The sequence below is a fragment of the Mastigoproctus giganteus genome, chromosome 10 (assembly GCF_048544385.1).
Source record: "Mastigoproctus giganteus isolate SK-2022 chromosome 10, ASM4854438v1, whole genome shotgun sequence".
Lineage (NCBI taxonomy): Eukaryota > Metazoa > Arthropoda > Arachnida > Uropygi > Thelyphonidae > Mastigoproctus > Mastigoproctus giganteus.
In genome coordinates, this window is record NC_143584.1 from 163,580,980 (window position 1) to 163,593,706 (window position 12,727).

The 12,727-nt window shown below is 33.5% G+C and overlaps 1 protein-coding gene across 1 annotated transcript in view; it reads left to right on the top strand.

Annotated features, from left to right (window-relative positions):
• LOC150079443 (uncharacterized) overlaps positions 1-12,727 on the top strand; it is a 227,911-nt gene that overhangs the window by 177,227 nt on the left and 37,957 nt on the right. The window contains exons 16-17 of the mRNA XM_090383422.1: positions 458-661; positions 11,224-11,360. Of these exons, the coding sequence (XP_090239548.1) occupies positions 458-661; positions 11,224-11,360 (341 nt within the window). The remainder of the gene's footprint in view (positions 1-457; positions 662-11,223; positions 11,361-12,727) is intronic.

Sequence of the window (12,727 nt, forward strand, 5' to 3'; positions counted from 1 at the left end):
TAACCTGGGCATGGTTCACAACAAATCCTACGTATATGATTTCTGATATTCCCTAAGTGTCACCTCATTTCTTTCCTCTGAATGTTGATATGAATGGCACCTCAGCATTTCTTTCCTATCAGTGTTCTGGTTTGTATTCCAAAATTTGGATAAGAACAGATCTGTAGAGTGGTAGCCATGACCTCAGAATCTTGATACACTTTTATTACCTACTTCCAGAATTTTGCATATACTAAATTATAACGACATACTATAACTAAGATATTCCACTATGATGTGACAAAGTTTATTTGTAACCATCCTGTATCTGTGTAATATATATATATATATAGTTTAATTTGTATTTTAAGGAAAAATATAATATAACTGAACCACTATGATGTGACAAAGTTTATTTGTAACCATCCTGTATCTGTGTAATATATATATATATATATAGTTTAATTTGTATTTTAAGGAAAAATATAATAGAACTGAACCACGAAACTATCGGTGTAAGGTATGCCATAATTGGTTTGGCCTCTATGCTACTTTTGTGAAACATATGGAAACTGAAAGTCACCAGTACCAGTGTCAACACTGTGGTCTTCTTTTTGTTCAGCCAGGACCTCGTCGCAACCACATTCAGAGTGTTCATCCAGAAATGGCAAATGTTTGTGAGGTAATTATTATCTTAAGCTTTTTTTTTTTCTTTTTTTTTTTTTTTTTACTTTTTACAAGTGGTTTCTGATATATGTAAAGGTTAGAAATAATTATTGTTTTATTCAAACCTTGCCCTTTGAATAAAATTTGGATATTATAACCAGCAGTTCCCATCCAAGGATCCGTAAATACCCCTTCCCACACCAGAGAGTGTGCGAAGCCTCACCAGTGGGTATGTGAAAAATTACAATAATAAGTGTACAGCAGGCCCCCATTATAACGTGGTTCGCTTTACGCTGATTTGCTATAACACTGTTCTTATATTATAACCTATATCTGACTATAATGCTCTTTTACAGATTGCATTTTTGGCATATTTAACGAAATCGTTTCATTTGATGGAGTCAGTAGCTTGAAAATGAATAGCAAAACAGCATTAAAACATTTCGCACGCTGACTTGAGAAATTTTCCCATGCTCAGTGAAATTTTATCGCAGACTAATTTAATTGCAGTACAGCTTGTTATGTAGTTCCGAGATCAACATTTTCAAAAATGATCAAGTATATTGCTTGTAATATTTGCGTTATATGCATTTATCTGAAGTCTATTAATCACTCAGTGCAGTATTAGATATTGTGCATAACGGACAGTTTACTTGAACGTTGTATCGTAATTAATGCAACCAATGCAGTTACATTTTCGAAGAGTTAATAATGGCCCATAAGAATGAAAAAGCAATGTCTGGGCACAGTACGAGGACTATAAATGTAAGAAAAAGACTGAATTTAAAAATTAAATTAGACATTTTGAAGTGAATCGATTCTGGTCAACGACAAGCAGACGTGTGCCATAATTTAGGACTTGCAAGTTTAACTGTAAGAACAATTATAAAAAAATAAAGAATTAATTTTAGCAGTGGGAAAGATACCTGTTCCACTGCACTAGGCCGGCTATTAGGATTGAAATGGAGAGACTTTAACTAATTTTATTGAAGATAATATCCAATGCAGAATTCAGTTAAGTTAAATATTATAAGAGAGAGAGAGAGAGAGAGAGAGAGAGAGAGAGATTAGCCAATATGATTATCTGAAAAAAACGCCTAAAAAAAAAAAAAAAAAAAAAAAAATGTGGAACCATTTAAAACTAGTAAGAATAGATTAAAAATCCAGGAATCCAGGGAGAAGCCACAAGTGCAGATCAAGGAGCCGAAACTTTCAAAAAAGAACTTGTTAAAATTATTGAAGAGGGGTATTATGTGTTATACTTCTCAACAAGTTTTTAACAGATGAAGCAGGACTTTTGTGGAAACGAATGCCTAAAAGAAGTTTCATATTTTAAGAAGAAAAAAACATGCCAGGTTTCAAAGCAGCAAAGGATTGGTTGACTTTATTGTTGGGTGGTAACGCTGTTGGGGAGGCGCCTCCGTAGCCAGGTGGGAAGGAGCAGCAGTGCGTAGCACACGCTTCTTGATTAGACCGGGGTTCGAGCCCGTCACCACCAAATACGGAGGATGCCGAAAGGTCATTCAGGGAATGACCACCGCATATCCCGGAGCAATATGGCCTTAGTTGCTAATGCTCCTAAAAACCAAATAACAACAACAGCTGTTGGGGATTTAAAATTAATACCCCTTTTAGTTTATTTGGAAGAGGGCCAAAGTTCAACCCAAAATCAGCACATTTTTCATGATTTTAATTGGAATTTTAAGTTTAATTTTGATACGTAAGTAGTTACCACGTAATTATATACGTATTTAATGCAGCATATTTTATATGTACAAATATTTAAATATTAAATATTTTGATTGACATTTGTGCATCTTTTCACTACCATTTATTATTGATTAGGAAATATCCTATGGCACTGACCACAACTCACAAATACATATGTTACCTTATGGGAATGCAGCGCTCGTTTAGCATGTATTCACTTAGCGCTGTGTTTTTCTGGAACGAATTATCAGCATTACGCGGGGGTCACCTGTACATCTAACATTTATATATAAGCATTAAACAATGACATTTATAATAAATTAACTTTCCTTATGTGCTATAAGTGGCAGCTGCAGTTGGTGCTTGTATTCATTTTAGCAGGCATACAAGTGCTTAGCACTTTGATTCACTGCCTGACTCAGAAACCAGCAAGTGTTGCATCAATATGTAGTCTGCTTTCTTCACAACTTGATGGTGGGATTATTGGGAATTTATCAGTGTGATTTTTCAGTTCTGTTCCTAAGGTGGTGAGCACAGAAACAATATGTATGGAAGGGGGGGGAAGGTTATGTGACACTTCACACTGAGACCAAGGAGTGTATAAACTGAAAAGTTGGGGACTGCCATTATAGATTGTTTTTCTCATGTAGAAAGTATATGTATATTTTGTGTTGGGTGTGTGTGAGAAGTTTAGAAATAGACTTATATGATGCACATTAAAAAGACCACTAAAGGTCTGTAGAATGTGACCAACACCTATCAGTTCATAAATGTTTATACGTTGTTAGGTGTTATTGCCCGTGTGCATTGTCCAGTTGAAGTGCTTATCAATGAGTAAAGACTGTAATTAAACTTTTAATTATTTTTGTACATTTACATAGATTCCTGTCTTTACATTCCATTTTTTGCATATTGTGGTATTACTATCATATGTGTCACTTTATTACTCGCTAATGATATTTTAAATTTAGAATCTAAAGCAATTTTACTCTCTCTCTCTCTCTCTCTGACAATAAGGAATAGAAGAATAAGCCGCGTATTGTGAAAAAATAAAGCATATGAGAAAAGCAGTTTTATGGACAAGAGCCATCGCAAAGCAAAAAGACCCTATGACCATAATGAATATATAAATAAAAAAAGGCTTTATAAAAGTGGTAAAGAGCAAGAAATCTACATTGCACACAAAACATTGTCTTATAACGCACAACCTTATCAAGGTTGTGGTTAACTACCAAAATTGCAAGAAAAGACAGCAACATATAGGCCTCTGTTTCTGATATAAAATTATACAAATAAGGAAGGTTAAGACCAGAAATACTTATGAAAGAAAATGCTATTAATAACAAGCATATAGTTTATGGCTGACCCAACAAAGCCAAACCATATTGTCATATGATGCACAACCTTGGTATTGCTATCAAGGATCAATCATTGAAATTTCGAGAAAAGACAGCAATATATAGGCTTTATTCTGATGTAATCATTATGCAAGTAGACGGTAATTAGTATTTGAATTTAGAATTTAGCAAATAAGGAAAGTTAAGGACAACAATATTTTGAAAGTAAATATTCTTAATAAAAAAAACATGCAGTTTATGGTTGACCCAATAGTGGATTAAATAGAATAAGTAAAAATGAATGAAAAAAATAAAAAAGAACTTACTATTCCCAATGTTACACATACATCAAAAAATGTGGGAAATTATTAGCGCCTAAACTAAAAAGCAAACCATAGGGATCTCAGAAGCAGAAAATAGGAGGAATCAACAAATTCTAGAAGAAAACAGAAATAGTTGTGTGTTGTTAATGTTTAATTAAATTCATAGTACACACAGCCAGCATAGAAAAGGAAATAAAGAATGAGCAAAGTAGCAAAATAAAGGGTGCTAAACCTTGTGAAGGAGAGAAATTAATAAAGGAAGGATATCTCTCCTCATTATATCTTTATAAAACTAATGGTTCACGAGAAATGAAAAGAATATAGAAAAGTAAAAAGTAAAGGAAAAAGTTATAAAAATAGATCAGCTCAGGTTGTTCAGGATTGCTGTACCTATTCCTATAGATAGGCCCTTGACCAGAGATCTGGGAGAATGAACTAGGAATTTAAAGTGAGTTTTGTATAAATAAGAATAATCCCCCCACCCCAAGTACACTGAGATAGCCAATCAGTGGACCAATAGATGTGGCGACCTAACTAAAAATATGATTTTTATATACACAAACTGATAATAGCTTTTGATGATTGATAATATTCAGTGCATTACAAAAGTAACATCGAAGATAAGTCAAAAGAAATAGGTTGCCAATTAGCTTAGAATGAAACTTTTAATATTGTTAACTGTAATTTCAGTATCATTGTAATAGCAGCCCTTGGTATATTAGTAAAGGATAAAATTGAAGTGTGCATTTTTAGAAATATTGGGTAACCAATATGAAAAATTGATTTTCTAACTTTTTTTTTTCCTTTACTTTTTACTTTTCTCTATTCTCCTTTTTATTTCTCATGAGCCATTAATTTTACAAATGCATAACAAGAAACACACACTTGTATCTGTTTCCTTCTAGAATTTATTCATTCTTCCTGTTTCATCCACTTGGGATCATTATAGTCATCAATTATTTAGGCACTAATGATAGATGTATGTTTGATTTTGGAAACAGTTCTTTTAATTATTTTCATTCGTTCTTACTTATTCTATTTGATCCTCTGTTGGGTCAACCATAAACCACATGTTTGTTATCAATAATATTTTCTTTCAAAATGTTGTTGACCTTAACTTTCCTTATTTTCTAAAAATTCTAATTACTGTCTACTTGTATAATGATTACAGCAGAATAAAACCTATATATTGTTGTCTTTTCTCGCAATTACAGTAGTTGATCCTTGATAGCAATACCAAGGTTGTGCATTATGTGACTATATTTGTAAAATAATAAGAGAAGTTTACCTCAATATAATACATAGAATACTTCCGTATGATACTCTCCAGCAATTAAAACGAAAAAAATCGAAAATCTTACATTACAGTAAAAAATAATTAAAAATTAAATGGAACACAATTAAATAAATTAATTTAACAAAAAAATTGCAAAACGAAATTGTACCTATGGGTTGGGTGATGACACCCCCCCCCCCCCCGCATACACACAACGTGCTACCGCAGAACACATCAGAAGGAACTGACATATCAACAGGTTACAAATCTTTCCTCGCATACGCTATCACAGGACCAGATTTCACTTTTGTCCAAAGGATTAAATTATAATTTACCACCTCGAAAACTACCTAAAAAACAGTGCTTAATTGATATTGAATTTGGACTTTGTAACGTTCCACAAAAATATTTATTTATTCAACAAGTTAACCTAGTGGTGAATAACATAAAAGAAATACGACTTCCAAAATTGAATACACATGACAGTTCAGCTTTATGTGAACTTCAGGAAAATAAAGACATTATTATACAGAGGGCAGATAAAGGAGATACCGTTGTAATACTCGATAAACATGACTTTATTAATAAGTTAGATTCACTTGTTGCAGATACCCCCACTTATCTTGAAGTAGACCTAGCAGTATTTACCAATTTGGTTGATCAATACAATAAAACGCTAACCAGGTATCGAAAAAATGACTACATTACTATGGCTCAGTTAAAGGAATATTCCTGCACTTTTTGGTCAGGTAAAATTACACAAGACCGGATATCCTATTCGGCCTATTGTTTCCTACAGAAACTCGGCATATTCATCCTTGGCCATACATGTATATAGCATTGTAAAACCCTTTAGACAGGTGATACAATTTGGGATTGAGAACTACGATACATTATTTAATAACCTTAAGGATGTAGACTTGGCGATAATGATAATTTATTCTCACTAGATGTTACTTTGTTGTATACGAATGTAAACGTTGAATACACATTAGATATTATTTGGGATATGTTAAATAATAATTCCATACCGATTAATTATATGAAGCTTCCTATTAAAGAAATTTTTCACTTAATTAAACTCTTAGTTGAGACCAACTATATCACCTCTTGAGACAAAGTATACAAACTAATTTTTGGTTTTCTGATGGGATTGAGCTTGAGCGGCTTAATATCGAAGGTATATCTCTCACCTATTGAGCGTATACATTTCGCGCCTTTTCTACCCCGTATCACATACTATGGGAGGTATTTAGACGATGTTCTAGTTATTACTGATAGTAGTACTATCCAAGACATTTTACATTCATTTAATAATATTCACTCTAGACTCAAATTTACATTGGAAAGGAAGGGTACAGAAACAAAGTCATTAAATTTTCTAAATTTCATGCTACTCGGGACACGAATAAAATCCAATTTAACATCTAATGTAAACCTACAAACACTGGCGTACTTCTACACTATAACAGCTATCACCAGTTCTCCTACAAGAGATCTACAAATGTATTATCTTTAATCAATTTCTAAATGCCTATAAATATTCTACGACGGAATCTGCTTTGGGCTCAGAAATACAAACATTAACCAGCAGATTCTTAAACAGGGGTTAACCCCTTGCTACAATCAACCGAAATAGGGTACAAGCTGGGGATAGGATACAAAATAGTACATCAACCAACAATCGTAATATTAAAAAATACTTTATTTCTGTCCCATATGTTGAACAGTGGCACAAACAGCTTAACAGATTCTTTAAAGATACTGAATTTAAAATTATGGCCAGGCCAATACAGAAACTACACACACTATACTGAAAAATTGCTCAGTCCTTTCCTCGTTCACAACACAAATAAATGACCTGGTATGCAACATTGCTTGCGGAGATTGCAACTCATCGTACCAAGGTTCTACACATTTTCCTCTGAATTTTCGTTCGTGCTTCTCATTTCATGCCGTTAATGAAAAACATACTTTTTTATTTAACGAGGCCAAAATACTTAGCACCCGACGTAATTATACCAGACTATTAATTGCAGAAACTGTTGAAATTAAGTTACATAAGAATTCTGTTATGTTCACGAGCCATTTCTAATCTCCAATTCATGGGCTTTTACATGCATGTGCGAAGACAAATAATCCGTATTTAAGTTTCATGCTCATCCCTATTCAGTAATTTTTGTTCCTGTGATTACGATATACGATCTAAAAGTGTTGTCAGCTTCGGGAAGGAAAATCGTCTTGCAATTTTTTTTTCATTAAATTTCTTTTAATTAATTTATTTAATTTTTAATTGTGTTCATTTGATTTTTAATTGAGTTCAATCGATTTTTAATTATTTTTTACTGTAATGTAAGATTTTCGATTTTTTTCATTTTAATTGCTGGAGAGTATCATACAGAAGTGTTCTACTTATTATATTGAGGTAAACTTCTCTTATTATTTTACAAATATTGATATCAATGTAGAACGTATTAAGCATTACAGCTCTGGTTCATACTATCAAATTATATGACAATATGTTTTGTGTGTATTCTGTAGATTTGCTTGTTCCTTACCAGTTTTATACAGCCTTCTTTTACAGCTTTTGCATTTACATTAGTTCTTCAAGGTCATTTGAAGTACACTTCAGATAATGTGTCTGTTTTGTACAAATTGCGATTTGTCTTTTTTTGACATGTTCCAGTAGGGACTGCCATCTCTTACCTGTATTTTCAGGTAATTGTAGACCCAGTTTATAATAGATATCAGTGTGAAAATAGCTTTCTTTTAAAACTAGAGAAGATCTCACCTGTCAGTCGATGTTGTCCAATTTTTTCAACATTTCATGAAGAACAATGCTCCACAGAGCCAGCCATCAGCACATTAGAGTATATAATATGTGCATAAACTTGAAGAGCTTGTCAACCAGCATGAGTGGACATGCTGCTGGATAATGTTCTCTTTACTGAAAAAGCATGGTCCTCCCTCCCTACAAGAAGTTACGCAATCATCCAGATCAGCAAAGAGCTATATCTTCAATAAACTTCCTTACACTCAGAAAATTGGGGCATGGTGTGATGTGATGTGATGTTTCACGCTGCCACATAGTGGCCCCCTTTTCTTTGAGTATACAATTCATCCTTACATACACATCCCTTCAAGGTGTATTAAGTGAATACTAGGATCTCATAAATCATTTCATTTTATTACTGAAAGTGGATGTGTGTAAATGCAGGTTTCAGCAGGATGATGCAGCTTACCATGCTTCCACTGGAAAATTGCCAGTGTTTGAGAGATGCCGCTATACATTAAATATAACCCTACAGTGGAACAATTAAAAGTCTATATCAGTCGGTGATAACTGTTCAGAGTCTACATTAGATCTCATCAAACTTGGTGAAAAGAGTTCAGACTTGCATTGAAGAAAGGGGACACTTTTAATATTTATTGAAGCTGAATTGATAATTAAAATAGAACTGAAAATATTGTCAAGGATTGCATGTCTTAAGTTAACCTATATTTTATGCAGTTGCATTTATTTAATTCAGTAGATGCTGATAACTCTTCAGCAAATATTTTGAAATAAAGGCAGCTATGCACTTCATAATATTATTTAAATTTTTTTATATATCTGTATTTTTCCTTACTTATACCTCTTTCAACTAAAGATGAACCTTTCAAGAATCAATTAGTCCCATCTGTAACAGTGAAGGATACATCACCCATTCGAGCTCTAAGCCAGAGTTGATCATTGCACATGATCAGTACGTTTTTCTTCATGGTTCCAGGTGGGAGGAATTGATTTCAATTTTCATACAATATGATCTTGAAAGATTCATCTTTAGTTGAAAGAGGCATAGATTGCTAAATTGCAAATGGATTCAAGCTCATAAAATGCATTAATGATGAGTGCATACTTGTTATTGATTTTTCTGTGGCCTTGCTTTACGAATTCTAACATGCATAGTAATATAAAACAAAAATCAAACTATACTGAAGGAACAATTCACATTAATATCACTAATAAATATTTTAAATTTTAATTTTTTGCTCTCTTTACATGAATAAAATGTATTTTTTAAGCTCTGAGTTGTTCAACTGTTTACTAAAATATTTATCATTTAGACATTTTCCCAATGCGAAATAGGTTAGTGTATGACATCTTTGAGTACCTGCAAATTGTACTTGCCATTCATGGTATCCCATAACAGATACTAGCCAACAGAGTATGTTGTAATCAAATCAAACCAAACAGTGACTTCTGGCCTGTATTGCATTTTAATGCCCAGTAATAGAAGTTGTAACAATTAACAGATCTTCCAATGTATAATGCTTTTTTGTTTGACCAAAGAAAGTCGTTGAACAGATCATGGTAATCCTCTTTCTGTGATATCATATTCACAAATTTAATGTATCTGTTACAGTATCCAAACAATTCTTAAATATGATGAGGTTTCGTTTCTTTGTTCACTAATGCAGTTTTTTTTTTTTTTTTTTTTTTCCCAAACAGTATTGAAGTGTGCTTCAGATTATTATATCTCGTGTGTGATAATTCTTAATTGTTTTGTCTCTATATGTTAAAGGGTGGGGGAAATACACAGTGTCATTTAAATATACTGCATATCTTCCACATCTAGCACTCCTCCATCTTTGGACTTTGAAGACAGACTGCCACCCTTAATATCTTGCTGTGATTTTTCCTGCTCCTGAATATTTAATATGCTTAGCATTTCTCTATTTGAAAAATAAGAAAATGGCAATTATTGAGCTTTGCACAGTGGCAGTATTGTTATTATATTTCTTGTGTTTCCAGAGTTATATTAAAATAAAAATGAGTTAGTTATCATCTCATTGGTTCAAGAAATAAGTATTGAAGTGATTAAAATTTAATTTGCTGTTTTAGTTTTTTTTTTTTTTTTTTTTTTAAGGAGCATTAGCAACTAAGGCCATATTGCTCCGGGATATGCGGTGGTCATTCCCTGACCTTTCCGCATCCTCCGTATTTGGTGGTGGCGGGCTCGAACCCCGGTTTAATCAAGAAGCGTGTGCTACGCACTGCTGCTCCTTCCCACCTGGATACGGAAGCGCCTGCTGTTTTAGAAGTTGTATTAGAAGCTAATATGGAACTTTTGTCTAGGATATTTCTGTTCTCATATTTCTGCATTGGCAGGCACATTTCATATTATTAACTAATGGTATTAGCATAGGTCCTTTATTTCTGGCTTTAAATATTGAAGCTAGAAACATCTAAGCAACCCTGTTGATGATTAAACTTCACACCAACCGGAAGATAAATAAATTTTCAATACGGCAACTAAAAACACTTTATTTACAATAAAATAAATATAGAATAGATATATATTTACAATAAAAATAAATAACACTGATAAAATTACTAAAAACCTAGAAATTAAAAGCGATAAAATTTGCTGTAGCTTTCGGAGGCAGCAGTCTCCTTCCTCAGCAGCATATGTCTACAGTGCGGCACATCCTTAAATAGCAGATCCACGGCACACGTCACATGGTTCCACGGTTGGAATTTTCCATTTGTGCACCGGAACCAGAAATGGCTCAGGAGCGCGCTAGCTGAAACCGTTCATCACGTCCAAGAACGACGGTTTCCAGGAGGGGATGTAGACGTACACCCCTATCCCTATTAATAGATATCTATTCTATATTTATTTTATTGTAAATAAAGTGTTTTTAGTTACAGTATTGAAAATTTATTTATCTTCCGGCTGGTGTGAAGTTTAATCATCGACATGAATTGTCCCAGCCTTGTAGGCCTATTTAGAGATATCTAAGCAACCCTTCCAGATTGCTTTAAAGCCCCATCAGTATTTTTTCCATTGTTTTCTCATTTTCAAAATTAATAATTTATTTTTTTTTTTTTTTATTTATTCATTTTTTTTTTTTTTTCTGACAAACATAACTACTTTGATATATATAGATCTGTGGGACTAGGCTACAAAATTCTCAGTCTTTATGGAGTCACCTGTCTATGCATAGTATTGTACATGAATGCAGTAAGTGCCATCGTCGTTTCTTACAAAGAGAGCAACTAATGGCCCACATGGAAGTTCATGCGTAAGTTTGCTTGATATATATATATATATATATATATAAAAGAGTTTCTTTTGATTACATTGATTTGCAGAAGTTTAATAATGCATGGTTGCGATAATTTTGAAATCTTAAACTACTTTTCAGGGCGAAAAAATGTATTTTTATTCAAGAAGCATTAGTTTTGCTAAAACCCTGTCTACTTTTTAGACACACGATGACAGTTCATGGTGTTGGGGTCAAAGGTCACGTTAACACTTTTACAGCTTCTACAATAGCTCCCTTTCAGTGTGCATAATTTTGTTTTAGCCAGCCTTCTAAAACTCTCAAAGAAACCTTCAGAGAAAGTCATTCGTAATCATCCTACCTGGGAAGAGGTTTGCACAGGACAGTGATGATAGTTACTCATCACTGTCTTAGTTACTCAGTTATTTATACAAAGTGGAGTTGCTCTTCAAATTGCTTATACCATCATTTCAAATTACTTATACCATCATTTTTTTATTGTCACTGTTTTTGTGTTAATGTAGTAATATTGATTGATAATGAACAACGGTCATGTTTGCTTTGAAGATATATCTTGACCAACCATAGTATTTATGTCATCACAGGCTTGGTAATACATTCATTTTACATTATAAAAAAAAACATTGTCATAAGCTTTTAAAATATGAAAGTTGGAATATAAACTATACCTTACAACCACATGGCTTACCGTCCTGTACTCTGTTTTGTACTGCCTTTTTATCTTTCTTATTCCACTAGTGTTTTCCTTCCTTGGAAATTTGTTAATCTCCACCAGTTCATAAAAAGGGTGACAGTCCCCATCTAGTTATCATCCCCATTGCAGTTACTTCTGCTCTTTCCAAAGTAATGGAGAAATCTATCAACTGCTAACTCATAAACTAACTCGAAGCCTTCCACTTGATCACTGATCACCAATACAGTTTCAATCGGCATTAACCCACTAGTGATATATTGGCCATAGCTGCCAACTCTCTGGATTTTAGCATTAGTAAAGGCACGTGATGCAAGAAAGCAAGCTTATATAGCATCAGCCATAGAAAAAAAACTTCTCATTTCACCCATCCACTCACTCCAAATGTTTGTCTAGTTCTGCCTTGAATCTATTTAAGCTATCAACTTCTACAACGACAGATGGAAGTTTGTTCCAGCAATCAACCACCCGCTGGCTAAAGGCAAATTTCTGCTCATCTATCCCACAACTGTCTTTCCTCAATTTGAATTTATGCCCTCTCAGGCGATTATTCTGAGTAACAGGAAGAATCTCATCAGCATTGAGCATGCTCAAACCATCCAAGACTTTATACACCTCAATCAGATCACCTCACAGGTGCCTAGTCTCCAGACGCTGTAATTTGAAAACTTAA